This window comes from Cyprinodon tularosa, unplaced genomic scaffold, assembly GCF_016077235.1.
Source record: "Cyprinodon tularosa strain WSP-4 unplaced genomic scaffold, ASM1607723v1 ctg203, whole genome shotgun sequence".
NCBI classification, from domain to species: Eukaryota; Metazoa; Chordata; class Actinopteri; order Cyprinodontiformes; family Cyprinodontidae; genus Cyprinodon; species Cyprinodon tularosa.
Genome location: NW_024038748.1, coordinates 949330 through 970098, shown reverse-complemented (window position 1 = coordinate 970098; position 20769 = coordinate 949330). Strand labels below are relative to the sequence as shown.

Genomic DNA, 20769 nt, shown 5'->3' with positions numbered 1-20769 from the left:
GAGTGAGGTTAGAAGTCAGATAAGTGTGTTTTGTTTCCACGGTATTGGTGTGACAAATAAAATGATCAATGGAATGAATCTATTAAAAAAGACATCCAAGAAGACAGATAGCATAGGGTTAAACACTGGCTGGGATACAGTATCTTGTACCTTGTAAGCAAGATAGTTTGTTAAAAATTTATGAATAAAAAAAAAACTCCCAAGTACATCTTTTCAAAAGATGCATTTAAAACACAGATCTGTTTCCACCAATGACATGCGAAGATGTTTATGAAGTCAACCAATAATGACTGGCTGAAAGCAAACAAACATGGCTGCACCAGTGGACAAATCTATGGACTTTGCTATTCACTCTGCTTTAGCTCTAATATATTTTATTTTGAAAAAAACAAGCAAAAGGACATGATTTTTACCTTTGTGGATGGAAAAGATTAATCTCTCATCTCCACTAGCTGTGAAACAAACCAGGAAGCTACAGAAGGACCTGTTTTATAATCATGTCTCCTTTAGTTGCTCTCATAAATGACCAAGTGGCTAAAGCTGAAAAGCTGCGCATTTCTGCTGTTAAAATTTTTGTATCCTGCCTCTGCTTCCTTGAACCCCAGTCGGCCTCGGCAGATGACCGCTCACACTGAGCCTGTTTCTGCTGGGAGGTTTCCTCCTGTTAAAAGGGAGTTTTTCCTCTCCACTGTCGCTACAAGCATGCTTAGTGTCAGGGATTGCCTTCGAGTCAATGAGTCGATGCAATCAACTGGTTTTATTTAGATATAAAACTTTAATCAATTTGACTGTATGACCTGGTGGACTGTAAAGTGCTTTAAGATGACATGTGTTGTGAATTGGCGCTATAGAAAAAAAATGAATTGAATTGAATTTATGTCGACTTGCAATTCTGAAGGTGAAGGATGGATCATTTAAGTTATTCATTAATTTATTTTATCAGTTCAACTGTTTCGCTTGTCAACTGTTGTAAGCTGTCCGTGCTGTACTCTTTGTAACTCCCTGTTGCAGGTTAAAAACCTTTGACATGAAGTGGTGTAACTGGCATTTTTTTCTTTTAGTAAGGTGTTTATAGGAATTAACTTTTTTTTTTTTTTTAGAAATTAACAGATGATAAAGAACATTTTCCCTGTTTATCCATACATAATATTGTAAGGCATGATTGCTTAGAGGCACAAGTTTCTCAAATACATAATACGGCAGCAAACACAAAAAAATACTTCAAAGAAAATATTTGGCTTGCAAACACAAACAAATTAGACTTACAAAGACAGAAATAGGACAACCAAACACAAAACACACGTAAGAAAAAAACAGCTGAAACTGGCTAAATAACTGGAAGTTAGGAAAATCTACAAAGAACCTCTGCATGCTTGTGCTCCAAACTACTTGAGGTCGGCTGGATCATTCAGAGGGAAGGAAGAAAATAATGTTTTCCTAAATTATTTTTTTTAACTTATAAGTCCTATTGGTACTACATATAGACATGGAGCTATACAGATGACTACTACAAGAGAGACAGTTAACACTTGTTCAAAGTTATGGTTATGCAAAAAAGATATGGAACAGTAACGAAACAACTAAAAAGATTTTCTGGTGGATTTAAACATACAAAGTCTGCAACATATACAACTCTACTGATGCCTTTTCTAAACAGCCTTTTCTGGGCCATAGTGATACCTGGCCTGCTATTTTAATATAAACCATCCTCCTGAATGTTCACTTTTCATTGTTTGTGTGTCTTATTTTATGTTTGCTTGTCTCTTTTTGTGTTAGCAGTACTTTTTTGTATTTGTTGCGCATTTATAAATTTGCAGTGTATCTGCCCTTCTTTGTCACCATAGTGACACAGCCTACATCAACTAGTGTAAACATGCATTTTCTGGCTGTTATTCATTTTTTCAAAAATATTTTTTGTCTTCAAATAATGATAAAATGTATCCTAAGTGTAGGCGCTAGTCTTAAACAAAAGCGTTATGTTGAATCGATCTGAATTACGGCCTTAGGCCTTACTACTTTAGACTTTCAAGCTTGTATACTATTTAATGGCATTATAAAATGTCTCTGTGCTGTTGTTCTTCCTTATCTATACACATACATAGCCGGACTGAATTGGTACAGCTAGTTTGAGAGAGTAGGAAAAAAATAAGCTATCTACTCAGTTAAAACGAGTTCAGTAAAAATAAGGTTTGCAACACTACATGACAAAGCCCAATATTTGAGTAAAATGTTCCTTATAACAATTTAGAGTAAAGCTTAGATGCTTGGCTAAAGAAAAAGGCAGTATGATTGAAAAAAAGGAATTAGTATAAATCCAAAAAACATGTTTTCTAACTTGTGAATTGTCTGGTGGCTGTAAACCAGACCTGGACTCCATAGAGTTTCAGATTAATCTACAACCAAATCAAATGTGAGGCATTGTTCGGCACTGAAGGGGCTTCTCCTCTTTAGTGCTGGTCAGTCTTCCTACTTCCTTGTTTAAAATCAATTGCTGAATCCTAAGACTTGACAATTAAGAGAAAAAAATAGAATACAATAAAGACCAGATACATTTTGACATTTAAAATCCTTAAACTGAAATTAAATAGAACTTAAATAGTTATTTTTATGAACAGTTGTACATTTTGATATACATTTTCAATAGTTTTTATGCTAACAAAGATTTTGGTAATGTGTTCTTAGTTGTTTTAAAGTCAAATAAATGCTCAGTGTTGTGGATGTGTTTATAAGTTTAACCTCACCTGCTGGTAAAGATCAGAACCATCAGCGAAAAGACAGAGACGACCAGACAGTACATCAAAGTTCTCAATTTCTTCAAAGTAACCCGATCCAGATTGTGACTCATTGTAAAAATTAACTGATGGCTGACCGTAAGCTCTAGGATTGTTCCGACATGAAGATGGAGTAGCGCTATTATTCACAGGTTTATTTAATGGAAATCTGTCAGTACCCTGTTGCAGTTAACCAAAGTGGGTGGGATTTTAAAAAGGAACCAATGACATAGCTTATGTGAGCTGTGGGACATCTGATACTGCCTAACATTGCTGTAATTTTACATTAATTTTTGTTTGATTGCAGCCACAATCTCCATTTTCTTTCCCACTAAGAATTATGCAGTGGTATAGATATATACATATTTGTACAGAAATGGTTTCCAGGTGACAGGATCCGGTGGAGAATAAGCTGCGTCCAGCTGGACGCATGCATTCCTGAGTTTAATACTTGTATATGTTAAAGATTAACAGACCTTTTATCTATATACACAGCAGAAATGGTAGCAGTTATTTTGAAGTTTAGAGTGGGTGGGGGAGGTTAGACCGGACAGGGTGGTGATTTGCACCGATTCTAAAGCTGCAAGAAATTCATCAGAGTTTGTTTAGGTTATTCAGGTATGGAATAGATGTTCAGTTCTGTTGGGTTCCAGCACACGAAGCGGTGAGAGGACATATAGCAGACAACATAGCTAAAAAAGCTTTAGGAAAGAAAAATGTAGTTCAGATTCCATTTGGGAAAAGGGAAGGTTAATCAATAATTAAAAAGAAAGATACAGAATTATGGCTAAATATAGGATGAAGATGAGAAAGAAATTACAGATTCAAAAATCTGTAATTGTTAAAAATTACGGAGAAAGAAACAGAAGGGAAGAGATAATTAATACTAGATTAAGAACTGGACATACCTGACCGTGACTGAGTGGATGTGCTCTCTTCGTCCTCTGGCATGGGAGTTGCCTTGGAGCTCGTCTGCCGGCTGTGTGTTTCCTGGACGGGGCCGCCTTTTACAGCTGCTTTTTGTATCTCTGCTTCTGCTTCCTTGAACCCCAGTCGGCCTCGGCAGATGGCCGCTCACACTGAGCCTGGTTCTGCTGGAGGTTTCTTCCTGTTCAAAGGGAGTTTTTCCTCTCCACTGTCGCTACAAGCATGCTTAGTGTGAGGGATTGTATTTGAGTCGATGCAATCAACTGGATTTCCTTAGATAGAAAACTTTGTATCAATTTGACTGTATGACCTGGTTGAACTGTAAAGTGCCTTGAGATGACATGTGTTGTGAATTTGGCACTATATAAATAAACTGAATTGAAATTGAATTGAACCTACTTGAATGAGTTTTTGTGTGTACTAGGGAAGAGAAATAATGATTTATGTGAGGGTTGTGAAAGAAAAGAAAATGTGGATCATGTTTTGATGGATTCCATTAAATATCGAACTGAAAGAGAGAGGTGGGAGATGAGGAAAATAATGATGAGGAAAATAATGATGGAAAAAGGGAGAGATTGGAGTATTAAAACAATTTTAGGCACAGATTGAGATAGGAAGGAAAATTTGGTTGTTAGTAAAGCATTTTTGTTATTTTGAAATAACACAAAAATAGAAAATAGAATATAGTAGGTGAAACTATAGAGCTACACACTCATGTACAGTAGGTGGCTGAGGCACCTATAAGAACAAGAAGAATAAGAAGCTGGACGCATGTCTTCCTTGGGCCCCTATTGCACGGCTGGCAGTAAAGAGGAAACAAATCAATCGGTGTGGTGCATGCTGCTCTTATTTCCTGGTGGTAGGTGTCATCTCTCTTTGCACTATAGTCAGTGGTGTCAAAAGTTAAGTAACACATTTGTTACTTAACTATAAGTATAGATACTGCTGTTTTAAAACACTCTGGTAAAAGTGGAGGTTTCAACTTGACCTCTTTACTCAAGTAAAAGTGAAAAAGTATGTGCTCCAAAAACTACTTAAAGTAAAAAAGTATAAAATAACCTTTAAAAAACACAGCCAGATGTCACTGTCTAATTTTAAGCTCAATTTTTCGACTATTTCTAAAAATTCTTTGAGATAGGGCCAAGGATGAGGGAGGTCTTGTTGGTCTCCATCTCCCGATATACTCTCGCCTGTGTCCGACCTTTCAGAAATATCAACATCTTTTTCTGAATCCTACATTGTAGCATGGCATAGACAATTCACGTTTGCAGTTTGAAGAACACCTGCTTGCTTCTGATGATTTCCTTAGGCATCAGCACAAATTAGCCATATTCTATCTTTATATGACTCATCCGATTACACCAGTTTTCACTAGATGTGAATGGCACCAATGATCTGCATTGTATGGCACACATGACGTAAAATAAATATTTATAAACATTACACCAGGGGTAACCAATTAAAAATCAGCCGGGTCCGAATAAAGAAAATCATCTTCCAGTAAAGGTCCGTAGACATTTTTAATTATATGTTACTTTAAACAGAATTTAACACTGACATAAAATGAGGTGTTTATGCATGAATTTTCAAATTAAAAAATAGAACAAAAAGATGATTTTTTCATTTTAAAATCTGAAGTTTATTTTAAGCAAAAAATAACAATTGTTTTTTTTTTTTTTTTCTTTTTTCTGGCTTAATGAGAGCAGTGGGCTTTAGGCTGTACTGCAAGGCTTTAAACCTGCATTTGAATGGAGACACAGTCATTCTCAAGCACATATCAAAGTGCTCATTGAGCCTGGATCCATATATTTTTTTATTCTGGTCATGGTGGATGTTACGCCCACCAAGGACACAACATATTTGAGGACACGAGACAAAAATGAGGGTTCAAAAAAAGATATTTTATTAATAAATTCTCTCCGTTTTAGTTGTTCTTGGTTCGGCTTCTTCAGATGTTCTGCGAAGAGAAAAATAGTTAACGGCCCTCAAATCCCGTGCCCCAAAAAAAGAAAAAAAGAAACCCAAAGTAACAACAGAAAGTTGGACCTGGCAGGCCGATCAAACAGAATAAAACGGTACAGCAGGGGGCCAACCCTATACAGGGCCGTCGAAGCCCCTACTGGTACCGGACTAAAGGCAAAAGATAACCTAAGCGAAAGAAAAATCGAAAACAGGACTACCGGTCCCGCCAGGCCAAAAACCTCAAGAAAAAAGTAAGAAAAAGGTAACAAAAATACCACATGGCAGGCTGGAACGTCCGCTGCAGGCCGCAGCGACATGACAAGTGCGCACCGCGCACGATGGAGCAAATGAAGCAGGTGGGAAGTGGCGTCCAAACGAGGTTGGAAAGGAACGCGCAAGGAACGCGCTAACGTGCTGAAGGCCAGCCTATTTATAGGCGGACAACAGCACCACAAATTAACATAATTAACTTACTAAAAGAATCCTAAAATATATTAACAAAAGATCCTTCAACTAAAGTTTATAAGAAAACAAAGAAAAGAAATGGACAAAAATCATAATGTGCCTGGGGCACATAACACCCCCACCCAAAGACTCTGAATGGGGTCCGAAGCAAAGCTCAACCCATTCAGAGAAAAAAAAGGAAAGCGGAACTAGAGTCATGAGAGTGCGTCGGCCATGACATTGTCTGCTCCTCTTACAATAAAAACACGCTAAAAGGAAAGCGGGACTAGAGTCAGGAAAGTGCGTCAGCCACTACGTTGTCCCCTCTTCCTACAATAAAAACGCGTCACATAGCTCTCACATCCAAGACATGATCCAATGCGCTCTCAATGCCACCAAGCGCAGCAAATACATCCAATTCACCAACTTCAGTCTGCGTATTTCAAAAAACAGCTCTTCCCTCTATCAAAGCCAGCTGTCCAAAATTGACCTGAAGTTCCTTTAAACGACATGGATCAGCTGCACATGAGGTTTCCTTCGGCGATTCATCAAGACTCTGTTAAAACTGCAGCAGGAAAAATATCCTTCGTGCACTCACTAAAGACATCTAATGTGGCTCCTCGAGCAAACTCATCCAGGTCAAACTCCATGTCCACCCCTGGAATCTAGCCACACTAAACAGGAACACTCCATCCAATGTAGGCTCTCGAGCAAACTCATCCAGGTCAGACTCCATGTCCACCCCTGGAATCTAGCCACACAAACTGTCAAGCACACACACAAAGCCACAAAAACCCCAGAGTCAAATCGTCCAATCCACAATAACCTCAAAATGCTCGGCTTCCCGTGCATCTGCAGCTGCCCCGACACCTGCGTCATCTCGTTCACTGGAAACAACCGATAGATTTATGCAGAGCGGGCGCACGTTCATTACCAGCAACAGATCCTTTGTGCATTTATGCAAAGTGTCCAATGTGGGCCCTCGAACAAACTCATCCAGGTCAAACTCCATGTCTACCCCTGGAATCAGGCCACACCAAATCAGGAACACCTCTGCACTAACAAAGCTACAGCACCACCAGAACCGAATGCTCTAACTAATCAGCGCAACGCGCGTCAGCTGCGCAAAAATACACACAAACCCAGCACAACCGCCAACAAACAAGAACCAACCGTAGGACACGACCTGTCTCTAAAAGGCACACTTTGTTTAAACAAGCCCCCAAAAATATGTCACGTCCACCAAGGACACAACATATCGGAGGGCACTAAAGGCAAACATTGTTTTGACAAGCCCCCAAAAATATGTTACGCCCACCAAGGACACAACATAATCGGGGACACGAAAGGCAAACGCTGTTTAGACAAGCCCCCAAAAATATGTTACGCCCACCAAGGACACAACATATTTGAGGACACGAGACAAAAATGAGGGTTCAAAAAAAGATATTTTATTAATAAATTCTCTCCGTTTTAGTTGTTCTTGGTTCGGCTTCTTCAGATGTTCTGCGAAGAGAAAAATTGTTAACGGCCCTCAAATCCCGTGCCCCAAAAAAATAAAAAAAGAAACCCAAAGTAACAACAGAAAGTTGGACCTGGCAGGCCGATCAAACAGAATAAAACGGTACAGCAGGGGGCCAACCCTATACAGGGCCGTCGAAGCCCCTACTGGTACCGGACTAAAGGCAAAAGATAACCTAAGCGAAAGAAAAATCGAAAACAGGACTACCGGTCCCGCCAGGCCAAAAACCTCAAGAAAAAAGTAAGAAAAAGGTAACAAAAATACCACATGGCAGGCTGGAACGTCCGCTGCAGGCCGCAGCGACATGACAAGTGCGCACCGCGCACGATGGAGCAAATGAAGCAGGTGGGAAGTGGCGTCCAAACGAGGTTGGAAAGGAACGCGCAAGGAACGCGCTAACGTGCTGAAGGCCAGCCTATTTATAGGCGGACAACAGCACCACAAATTAACATAATTAACTTACTAAAAGAATCCTAAAATATATTAACAAAAGATCCTTCAACTAAAGTTTATAAGAAAACAAAGAAAAGAAATGGACAAAAATCATAATGTGCCTGGGGCACATAACAGTGGAGAATCCTGCTTCACAGCAGCAGGTTGAGCCAGACTTAGTCAAAATGTGCAGGTTCTGGTCTGGTCCGGCCAGGTCCGGTATTGCAATCGCACCAAACAGGAAAAGGAACGGCGAGAAGATCCGGTTCGTCAAATTAAAATATAGTAACAACAGATCGGTAACTACAAATATATAATTCTTATATATATATATATATATATATATATATCAAAAAACTAACACAGTTTATTTAAAAGATTGGATGCAAACTATTGGTACTTCAACAGACCAGGAAGCAGATTTCTCATCTCATTCAGAAACTTAACATATGCTGGATGCTGATGTGGATTTTTTCAATATGTCATATTAAATTGAGCATCCATTTCTGCATGTTTTTCTCCTATGAATTTAATGATAATATCGCGCATGCTCTCCTCGAGCTCTAAGGATAAGTCGAAGTGCAGCAATACCACAGGAACAGTGGAGGCTGTAGGCTTTGCTTTGCGCAGGAGGTCTCGAGCGCTGCGGGGTGGAGCGAAGATGGAGGATGTGGGATTTTGGGGTACCAGGAGAAGCGGCGCAAGTTAGACACTGTCATCAGACAACATGCGGTAATTTATAAATGTTTTAAATCAGGTTGGGTTTGGAGTAGCCAGCAGGTGGATCCGGATCCGGTCCTCTAATCCGTGACCTCTGCATTAAACTTAAGTCAAGAGTAATGAGTAACGTTTGTTTTAAAAATGTAACGAATAGAAAGTAAAGACACTTGTATGAAAATGTAATGTGTAGAAGTCAGACGTAGGAAGAAAAAAAAGTAATGGAGTGAACTATAGATACCTAATCACGCTCTGATGAAGCCAACAGAACCACTTCATCTGCAAATAAAAGATTTCTAGGCTGCACCTAGAAATTCTGTCCATAAAAGTTATGAACAGAATCGGTGACAAAGGGCAATCTTGGCAGAGTCCAACCCTCACCGGAAAGAGTCCGACTGTCAGGTCTAAGCACCTAAAACATCATACATACTAACAGGGAAAGAAAAAACACACAGAGACAATTAGTTTAGTTTTACTCGCGAGGAGAGTAGGAAGGCTCACGGTCTCAGTAAACATGTCCCCTAAATCTCAGGGTTCAGTCAAAGTTTAAGTTGTTGTAGCTGTTGACCATAGTACAGCAGGTTTAGTACTAAGTTAGTACACAGCCTCAGTCGCTTCAGCTAGTAACCACTGATCAGGCCCAAAATCTAGGTGTAGTACTGGATTCAGACTTGAACCTCCAAAAGCATTTAAAGACAATTACAAGGTCAGCTTCTTATCACCTGAAGAACATTTCCAGGATTAAAGGACTAATGTCTCAGCATGATCTGGAAAAACTAATCCATGTGTTTATTTTTAGTCGAATCTATTACTGCAATGGTGTTTTCACAGGTCTGCCTAAAAAGTGGATCAGACAGCTGCAGCTGATCCAGAACGCTGCTGCCCGTGTCCTCACTAAGACTAAGAAAGTAGAGCACATCACCCCGGTTCTAAAGTCCTTACACTGGCTCCCTGTATCTCAGAGAATAGACTTTAAAATACTTCTGTTAGTCTATAAATCTCTGAATGGCTTAGCACCTAAATACATCACAGACTTGCTATCAGTGTATCAACCCTCCAGACCACTCAGGTCTTCTGGCTCCAGCCTGCTCTGCATACCTAGAACCAGAACTAAACATGGAGAAGCAGCATTTAGTTCCTATGCTCCACTTATCTGGAAAAAACTTCCAGGAAAATGTAAAAGTGTGGAAAGTCTGAGTTCCTTTAAATCAAGACTAAAAACACATTTGTTTAGGATTGCCTTCAACTGTTCTAGTTAAACAGTTCAACTAAAACATATTTTCTTTAATCCAACTGTTTTTAATATTCTTTTTTTGTTTCTGCATTTTTTATTTTATTTCATTTATTTTTTATTTTTTCCTACTTGCTTTGATTCTGTTTTATCTTCCTGTATTTTAATCATGTAAAGCACTTTGCATTGTCTTTGTACTGAATTGTGCTTTGCCTTGCCTTGCCTTGCCTTAGTGCTGTTCGTAAATCAACCATAAACTCCCCAAAAGCAAGCCAACAAATCACAGTATACTTTAGAAAAGGTGGCTATGAGCACATGCACATAGCACACAGCTGTATGCATTATAACACTAAACAGATACATTAAAATTATTCTAACACTGACTTACTGCCGGCACTGTGGACCGGGCTCTGACTCCTGTCATACAGAGACCTAACAGCCCCTATTAAAGGGCCTGGTACTCCATACTCCCTGAGTACCCCCCCACAGAACCCTCCAAGGGACATGGTCGAATGCCTTCTCCAGATCCACAAAACACTTGTTGACTGGTTGGGCAAACTCCAATTCAGCTTCCAGAATCCTGCTGAGGGTGTAGAGACTATCTGGTGTTCCATGGCAGGATGAAAACCACAATGCTCCTCCTGAATCTGAGATTCAACTAACCGACAGACCCTCCTTTCCAGAACCCCGGAATAGACCTTACCAGGGAGCCTTAAGAGTGTGATTCCTCTGTAGTTGAAACACACCCTCCTGTCCCCTTTTTTAAATGGAGGGACCACCACCCCAGTCTGCCAGTCCAAGAGAACTGCGCCTGATGTCCAAGCAATGTTGCAGAGCCACGTTAACCACCACAGCGCCACAACATCTAGAGCCCTAACGGACTCAGGGCAAATCTCCCACCCCTGAAGCCTTGCCACAGAGGAGCTTTTTAACCATTTCAGTGACTTCAGCAGCAGAGATGGGAGGACCCAAGCCGGAGCCCCCAGGCTTTGCTTCCTCAATGGAAGACTTGTTGGTGGGATTAAGGAGGTGTTCGAAGTACTCCGCCCACCTACATATGACGTCCAGAGTCGAGGTCAGAAGCACACCACCCCCACTATATTTGGGGGGTGGGGATTTGGTGTCCTCCCCCACCATCTGAGCCAACTCATCACCAGGTAGTGGTCGGTGGAGAGCTCCGCCCCTCTCTCCACCAGAGTGTCCAACACATGCTGTCGCAGGTCAGATGAAACAACAACAAAGTCGATCATTGAACTACGGCCTAGGTTGTCCTGGTGCCAAGAGGACATATGGACACCCTTATGCTTGAACATGGTGTTCGTGATAGACAATCCATGACGAGCACAGAAGTCCAACAGCAGAACACTGCTCAAGTTCAGCTCAGGTGGGCTATTCCTTCAAACCATGCCTCGCCAGGTCTCACTGTCATTGCCCAGGTGAGCGTTAAAGTACCCCAGAAGAACAAGGGAGTCCCCAGGAGGGGCACTCTCCAGTACCCCCTGTAAAGACTCCAAAAAGGGTCTGTAATCTGAACTGCTGTTTGGAGCATAAGCGCAAACAACAGTCAGAACTCGTCACCCCACACGTATACGGAGGGAGGAAACACTCTCGTTCACCGGGGTGAACCCCAACGTACAGGCACCAAGATGAGGGGCAACAAAAATGCCCACTCCTGCTCGGCGCCTCTCAACAGGGGCAACTCCAGACTGGAAGAATGTCCAGCCCCTCTCAAGGAGACTGGTTCCAGAGCCAGGGCCATGCATCGAGGTAAGTCCAACTATCTCTATTTGGAACCTTTTAACCTCGCGCACTAACTCTAACTACTAGGCTCCTTCCCAACCAGAGAGATGACATTCCATGTCCCAAGATTCAATTTCTTCAGCGGAGGGACAGAGCGCCAGGGTCCCTGCCCTCCACTGCCACCCATCACACACTGCACCCAACCCCTTTGGCCCCTCCTACAGGTGGTGAGCCCATTGTAAGGGGGACCCATATTTCCTCTTCGGGCTGTGCCCGGCCGGGCTCCATGGGTAAAAGCCCGGCCACCAGGTGCTCATCAGTGTGCCCCACCTCCAGGCCTGGCTCCAGAGTGGGGCCCCGGTGACCCGCATCCGGGCGAGGGAACACTTGGTCCATTTATGTTACTCATCATAAGGGGTCTTTGGGCTGCTCTTTGTCTGGTGCGTCACCTGTCTGCGTTGGGTGACCCTACTAAGAGGCATAAAGCCCCAAGACAGCATAGCTAATAAGATCATTGGGACACTCAAACCCCTCCACCAAGATAAGGTGACAGCCTAGGGAGGGGTTAATAAAACATTGTTTGGCCAAACAACGTTTTATTAACATAATTTTAAAATACTATTTGGCCAATTAATGTTATATGAAATTTTTGCTTAATCTTGACCAGTACCTTTTAGTTAATTGATTCTTTACCATATTTGAATGAGCTAGCAGCAAGCAGTCATGAGGATTCCATTTAATCATTTTTGGTCATACTTTGGTAATCAAATTTGAGCATATGGGAGAACTCATGAACATTAATGTTATATAAGTGTTTAAACCCTTGCTAAAACAAAGCTTGTTCTGTTTAAAATTAATCATCAACATGGAGGTTACTACAGGCAGCAACTACTGACATCTCCCGACAACTTTACAAAACATTCTGCCTAGAAAAAGGGGCTGCAGAGGCAGGCTAAGAAAGAAGCTAAGAAGAAACCTCACGCACCACCATCCCATCACTCCTGCTCTCCAACATCCGCTCACTGGACAACAAAATGGATCATCTCCAACTTGAACTCTCCTCAAAGAAGGAGAGTGGTAAAGGCTGCGCCATCATTCTGACTGAGTCATGGCTTAATTCGTCCATACCGGGAATTGCCATTAGCCTGAAGGGGCTCCCATTATACCACTCCGACAAACGGTGAACTCAGCAGTAAGACTAGAAGATGGGCTGTGTATTTACATTAAGAACAACTAGTTTAAAAATGCCAGATTACCAGCTGCTCTCCAGACATTGAATTTTTGGCTGTTAACTGCAGAATCTTCTGCCTAGAGAGTTCACTGTGGTTAGCATCACTGCTGTATATTTCCCCCAGTGCAAATACAAAAGAGGCCATGAATGTTCTTTAACAGGTAATCTCTGAGTTTCAATCTGTACACACATAGAGCAGGCGACGAAGGAGCACCTCTGGAGGACGTTGACTCTACAGCAGCAGCCTTGGAGGACGCGTCTCTCCAGCAGCAGCCTTGGAGGACGGCGTCTCTGCAGCAGCAGCCTTGGAGGATGGCGTCTCTGCCGAGGACTGAGATTCAGGAACCTCGGAGGGGGCTGCAGACTGCGGCTGAGGAACCTTAGAGGGGGTTGAGGAGCGCCCGCTGAGGGGCCTTGGAGATTAACTCTCATCAAGCTTTAAATCTGAAACCATTTCATTAGTGTGCTCAGGGGTCTCTGGACGGCACAGAGCTCGCTCAGGGGTCTCTAGCTCACTAATGGGCTGTGGATTTAGCCCGCTAATGGGCCCTGACTCTAAATCTGGTCAGCTAAAGGGCTCTGGCCCGCTAATGGGCTCTGGTGCTCTGGGAACTGGTCCGCTAATGGGCTCTGGCACTAGGGGAACTGGCCTGCTAATAAGCTCTGGTGCTAGGGGAACTGGCCCGCTAATGGGCTCTGGCGCAAGGGGAACTGGCTTACTAATGGGTTCTGGCACTAAGGGATCTGGCCCACAAATGAGCTCTGGCACTAGGGGATCTGGCCCGCTAAAGGGCTATTGCTCGGGATTTGGGAAATAGATCTTCCCTTTGCTCATAAAAGAAGTCCCATGACTTAGACTCCTCAAGATAAGGAGCTTATACTGCGGGGGGTGTAATATGAGGACCTGGTTTGATTCTTTTATAAAAGGAACTAGCTGTTGTTCATGGAGGTGATGACTGAGACTATGGAAAAATCTGACCTGTTTAGGAGGGGAACTGAAGCAGGAATCAGGCTGACCCGCCGGAGAGGGAGTGAGGCGTCAGGCTGACCCACTGGAGAGGGAGTGGGGGCATCAGGCTGACCCACCGGAGAGGCAGTGGGGGCGTCAGGCTGACCCGCCAGAGAGGGAATGGTATTTTTCCCTGTGGCGGTGCTTACGCCTGGAGGAAGTAGATAGCAGGTGAGGATCAACAGCTGGTGATGGTGGAGGAACCGGATCAGAGGAAATAGACAGCAGAGTAGGAAGGGGATGGAGTGATGGTTTGGGTGGGGGGGGGGAGGTATATTGAAGAGTTGGGCACTGGCTGCTTGATGGTTCCACTCCAACTCTTCAAACAGTTCAGATAACACTGAGGGAGAAATTAGTGTGGAGTAAGAGAGGAGAATCTGCTTGAGTTGGCCAGCCGCACTCACCCTCTTCCAAGGAAGGCTGAAAGTGGCAATTTAATCCAGAGTATTCCCTAGATTCAGGAAAAAAAATCCCTCAGGGTGTCCAGACAGGGCTCTGCTGAGTCCATTTTGGCTGGTTCCTTCTGTCAAAGTTTGGTTGTAGTTTAGAGGACCCAAATGCAGAGGCAGAGAGGCTGAGATGATTTCTTGCAGTTTAATTAATAGACACAAACTATTGAGGCAAAAATACAAATATCCAACTTAAAATGTAACACAAACCAGAACCATGGAGACATCAGGAGGAAATAATCACGAGGAGCCAGTGTAAGACGAGATAGGACAGAGTAAGACGAGCAACCAGCACTGAGGAACTGCACAAGCAGAGTATTTATAGTAGACTGAACAAAGAGAGAACTAACTAGCAGATTGGGAGCAGGTGTGAAGAGAGCAGCAAAGTGTTGTCGTTCCAGCTTGTGGGGGCAACTTTGTGTATCTTTTTCAGTTCCATCGTTCATCCACCAGATGATGTCCTTGGCTCACTTCTGTCCTGGAAGGCTTTCCTACTCGTCTCAATTACCCACACCTGCAGTGAATTTATCATCAACTCTGAGGAGTCTTTGAGCAGCTGACTGTCACCACCTCTTCGCCAGAGTGTTTGCCTTTTTTATGGTACTCTAGCCCCTCTGAGCCTTTGCCTTGTGAAACTTTGAGCTTAACCAGTGAATTCATGCTCTTACACTTGTTTTGTGAATCTTTGACAGGAAATCTACAGATCCACTGGGATTTTTCAAGTCCTTCCAGCTCTGGAAGAAATCCTCTAGAGGTGCTGAGAGTTACACTACTCACCTTTTCTGAACACCTACCTCTTCAAGTTTTCCAGTTGACAGTCTGCTCCGCTGCTCCTCTGTGCCACCATAACCCAACCTGTCCGCCCTCCAACGACACCTCCACTTACAACCAGCCAAGGCCTCCACAAACAGAAACCCCAGGCCTCCTACGAACTCAAACAGCGAGTCCTTGCTTATCAGAGCTTCAGTCATCTGCATTTCTTCCCACCACCCTTCAACTCACCAATCACTCTCTCCTTTGTGTACTGTAGACCAGTGTTTTTCAATCCTAAACCTCAAGGCACCCTGCCCTGCATGTTTTAGATGTTTCCCAGCTTTCACACACCTGTTATCAATTGATAGCAGATTATCAGGTTTGCTGAACCTCCAAACATGCAAACATCCAAAACATGCAGAGCAGGGTGCCTTGAGGACATAGGGTGGAAAAACACTGGACGCTCCAGGTTTCCTGGTCGCTGGACCCCCCAAGCTGAGATAACCTGTTAACCTGTTTTTCAGTCTCCTTGTTCAAGAATCAGAAAAATAAACTTTCATACTTTGACTATCTCTCTGTGAGTCTTTCTGCATTTGGGCCAAAAATATTAGACCCATCATGACACAAAGGAAGGAGCTTGGGAAAAGGAGACTAACACAAGAGGGCAACAGAGGAAAACAAATAAAAACCTTAGAACTCAAATATATCCAGAAAAAACAACAAAATAGTAACCAAACGAACAAAACTAGAAAACATGGAGCAAAGTAAAATATAACAGAATCAAGACTGTGACAGGCGTAACTTGTAAAGTTGAATTTGTGACTCACAGCAGCAGATTTGTGCAGTTGTATTCATTGATTTACTTTTGTGTTAAGGAAAAAATATATATATATTTTAAGATTTTAATACAAGTGAATTTGTTTTGCACCATTTGTTTTATATCAACTGTAGCAAAACTGAATGGAAGACATTTTTGATATGCAACTCACAGAACACAATTTGCGTACTTGTACTCAAGAGTTTGAAGTGGTATATAACTTTTTTTGTAATTGTGAAAGATTAAACAAAAGATACAGTTACTAAACACCAAAGTTACAGCACACAAACTATTTAAAACAAAGCTGAGAATTTAAAAGGTTTTTGATGTGAAAATTGTAGAACAGAATTTGTGTACATGCACTTAAAATTTGAACAGGTGTAAAATAAATGTGTACCTGTGAATTATTTTTTTATTCTACAAATTCAAAACTTGGAATGTAACTCTCTAGAACTGCAAATTCCCACTAACAATGCAGAAATAGTTAAACAAAATAACCTTCATGTCTCTCCTACACTGTTTACAGTTTGATCACTGCTGCACTTCATAAATGGAAAGTTTCATTTTAACTTCTAAGCTAATGCTCATTCAGTCGGTAAACTGTACATAACGAAATGTAATTTTTTTATACTTAAATGATAATTGATAATAGTTGGCAGTGGAGGGAAAACACAAACTCCCAACCGAAAAAGCAAGGTATACAGTCCAACAGTTGTCCCTAGTTGCCAGAAAACTCATAGCACCTAACAATGCTACATAATAGGAGAATAAAGATAGAATTAAGCACGGTGATGAAAAACTGGTCCCTACTGTATTTCCTCCAGCAGTCTAAGCCTATAGCAAGATAACCAAAGAGATAGCTTAGGATAACCTTAGCCACTCCTACTAAAACCTTTTTAAAAAAGGGAAAGTTTTAAGCCTTGAAGGTAGACAAGAAGTTTGCCTTACGGAATAAAACTGGTAGTTGGTTCCATTGGAGAGGAGCTGATAACTAAAACTGATAACTAAAATATCTGCTTCACATTCTACTTTAAGAAATCCCAGGAAACACTAGAAAACCTGTAGACTGTAAGCAAATTACTCTGTTAGGAACATAAGGAACAATCATATCTCAGCTATAAGATAGAGCTTTGTAATTTAAGGCTATATAGGTGAGAAGAAGATTTTAAATTCTATTCTGGATTTAACAGACAGGGATTTAAATTGCAGTTCCTGTTAAAAAATAACCCCAAGATTTTTTTATTTTACTATCTGAGATCAATTTAATCCCTTCCAAATGAAGTGACTGATTATTCAGCTTCTTTTTCAAAAATTCTTCTCCAAAGACCATAATTTCAGTTTTGTCTGCATTCAGCAGCAGAAAGCTAAGAGTTTTTTGTCTCCAAGAAATGCCTGTAGTCTATGTAATAGGTTAGTTTCATCTGGATTTATAGACAGATATAGCTGTGTAACATTGGCATAACAGTGTAAATTAATCCCATGCTGTCTAATAATTCTACTGATTGGGAGTATATATATATATATATATATATATATAGTAAAGAGAATTGGTCCTAGCACTGATCCCTTTGGTACTTCACATGGAGCATGAGGAAGATTTATAATTAACCTGAACAAGCTGAAATTGGTCAGATAAATATGATTTAAACCAGTCTAGTGCTATTGCTTTAGTTCCTACAAAATATTCAAGTCTTTAAGACTTAAAGAATGTTTTGTAGACTTAAAGACGTGAAGAATACAGATACAATTCCATTATCTGAGACAGAATATAATTTGTGTTGGGATCTGGAGATCTGCCACCTGTCTCCAGCAGAGAGCGCTATGGGTCTCCTGAGCTGGAGCCTCCCGCACACCTGAGGATAATCAGCCCATCAGGAGATCTCCTACTTAAGCAGCGACCAGACCTGTCTTCAGCGCCGGAGTGTTGACCAGTTTTGGTTAGCGGAACCTGAGCCACAGCTTGAACTTGTATATCTGTCTGCTCTAGAGAGCAACCTGATCCTAACTAGTCTCTGTCCTCTCTGCTCACAGGAAAACCCAACTGAACTCAGTAGCTCTGGAGGAGCTCATGTTTGGAAACCTGCCTGCCTGCCCAAAGAAGCCAAACCTGAAGATCCTCAGTTTGAATCTCCCAGCTAGTTCTCAGGAGAGAACTAGGAGAACAACTCAAGGTCTGAACCTCGCTAGCCTGAAGCTAAGCTCTGTTGCTGCTGAACTCTCTGCTGGAACCACAGTCTCTGGACCCAACCGGTTCCCTCTCTCCACTGAACAGTCTGAACCTCATCAGGTACAAACCAAGATGTAAACTCTGCCAAGTCATCGTTGCCACCTGGCTAACCAATCTATCCCTCTCTGCAGATTACTCTGTGAAACCAAGTCCCGGACCAGTACCAGAACCAGTGCTTAATTAGTCTGTGTTTGCATCTTTTAATAAACTGTTAAACTTTTACCCTGCTTCGTGTGGTGTTCTGCATGTGGATTTAATCACAGAGACCCATCATGACAGAACACTCCGGCCATTCGTGAGTTTAAAGTGCGTTTGGACCAACAGTGTGTTCTGTTACAGGAATTAGCTGGCAAATTCAGTAATGCCAACTCCGGAGCGGAGCCTGCTCAACTTCCGGTTCCGGAGCCACATCCGCCTCTAAGGTCAGAATCTGTCACGTCACTTCCGGAATTCCATCCGTGTCTCCCTGAAAGATTTTCTGGTATTCAAAATAAATGCAAAGGATTTTTGTTTCAGTGACGGCTAATCTTTGAACATTCACCCGCCAGTTTTTCTAGTGAAAAAAAGAAAATAGCCTTTATCCTTTCTCAACTCACTGGTCGAGCTCTTGAATGGGCGGAGGCTAGATTTTCCTCAGAATCTAGTTTTTCATGCACTTTTTCTAAATTCATAACTGAATTTTCCCAGGTCTTTAATCAAGATTCAGACAAGACTATTGACTCACGAGCTTTGCTCAGTTTAAAGCAAGGAAATCAGACGGTTGCAGAGTTTTCTATTGACTTCTGGGTTAAAGCCGCAGCCTCTGGCTGGAATGAGTGTGCACTTAAAAGTGTTTATTTTAAGGCTTTAAATGAAGACATCAAGGACAAACTTGCCACAATCGATGAACCATGTAATTTAGAGGATTTAATCAAACTAACCATCCGGTTGGGTAACAGACTCCGAACTAGGAACAGTTCTAGGCAAAGAAGCCATAATTTTTCTGTTGCTGCTCCTGCATCTAACAGCACTTCTCTTTTTTCTGGATCTCTAGAGCCCAGTACCAGACCAAGGATTAAGAATCAATCGTCTCCTGCTCCTGTTCATGCTAGTCACTTTGCCTCCTCGTCTACAGAAGGACCCGAGGTCGAACCCATGCAGATTGGCAGTGGCGTTGCTAGGGTTTAATGGGGCTCCAAGCAAGACATTTCTGGGGCCTCCACCCCACCTCTGCACGCAAAAGAAAAAAAAAAGTTTTGGGAGAAATAAATGCACAATTTCTAGAGCATTTAAGATGTGTACTGAAAAAAATAGACTAGAATAGATTAGTGGTTCTCAAAGTGAGGTCCAACAGAAGTCCATGACAGCCCAGGCCTATCAATAATCATTGTAAATAATCTGACACCAACTGATTTATTACAAAAAGTGCACTGTAAATTGTTAAACTTCAAATATAAAAAGTAAAATCTAGTAAATAATTAAACAATGTAGGAAGCCATATAAAAAATGTAATAGCCTTAACACATGCAGTGGAGATAAATTATACTAAATTAAATAAATAATTAAAAATTAGGCTCAATATTAGCAGGTTAGCTGCTAATATTGATGTTTCTTGTTAAGCAGCATTCATCATGATTAATTGTTAGCTACTGTATGTCCCTTTGGAGTCTGTGACAATACAGTAAGTCAGTAGGTAAAATGCTCTTACCACTGTCTTTCTTTCGTTTTTCCTCTTTTTCTTTTCTCTGTCTCTTTTTTTCTGCCCCACTGGGATAACTCCTCTTCATGACTCTCTCATGGAAGGTTGGGAAGCTTTACCATAAAAGTTCACCTTTTGCAGAGTCGCGCCAGCAGCGTCAGATGCAGGCTGAAGGCATGGGGTGTCATATCATTGTAAAGTAAATCCCCAGTCTTGTCGTTGCTGTGAAGTACAATTTGTCAGCCATTGGGGGCCCCCTAAAGGCCGGGGCTCCAAGCAACTGCCTGGCTTGCCTGTCCACAAGCCCCGCCCCTGCAGATTGGGCATAAAAGGCTTTCCAATGAAGAAAGACAATGAAGATTCAATGGAAACCTGTGTCTGTATTGTGGTGAGCCTGGCCATTTTATTGCTACGTGCCCAGCTAAATCAAAAGCCGGGGTCCGTCAGAGGATGTGAGGAGTATGACGGACCATCTAAGATCTGAGAAACCTCCTCACCTACTGTTACCTGCTACTCTGTTTTGTCCTGATCAGACTCTCACTTTATCAGCCTTCATAGACTCTGGTTGTGAGAGAAACCTCATCGACTCTAATCTGGTTCAGCAATTGAAGATTGAGACTGTTCCTCTGAAGAAGCCTCTCAGAGTTTCAGCTATCGATGGGAAGAAGCTCCATCAAGTCACTCATCAGACATGACCATTGGAGCTCCTAATCTCTGGAAATCACCGTGAGACTCTAACATTTTTTGTTTTTCCCTCTGCATGTTCATCTCTTGTGCTAGGATTCGAGTGGTTGGAACTTCATAACCCCCACATCAACTGGGCTGAACGCCACATTGAGTCTTGGTCCGCTTGTCACGT

The 20769-nt window shown here is 41.9% G+C and overlaps 1 protein-coding gene across 2 annotated transcripts in view; it reads right to left on the bottom strand.

Moving 5' to 3' along the window:
* The window catches only part of LOC119783355, a 61493-nt gene extending 46143 nt beyond the window's left edge, over positions 1-15350 (bottom strand). Inside the window, exon 1 of one of the 2 annotated variants that reach the window (XM_038284834.1) lies at positions 15230-15350. In XM_038284834.1, coding sequence (XP_038140762.1) covers positions 15230-15282 — 53 coding nt within the window. In that variant the 5' untranslated portion in view covers positions 15283-15350. Of the gene's footprint in view, positions 1-2741; positions 2933-15229 lie in introns of those variants that run through there. The other variant, XM_038284833.1, reaches the window with a different exon arrangement.
* Positions 15351-20769: the final 5419 nt, after the last annotated feature.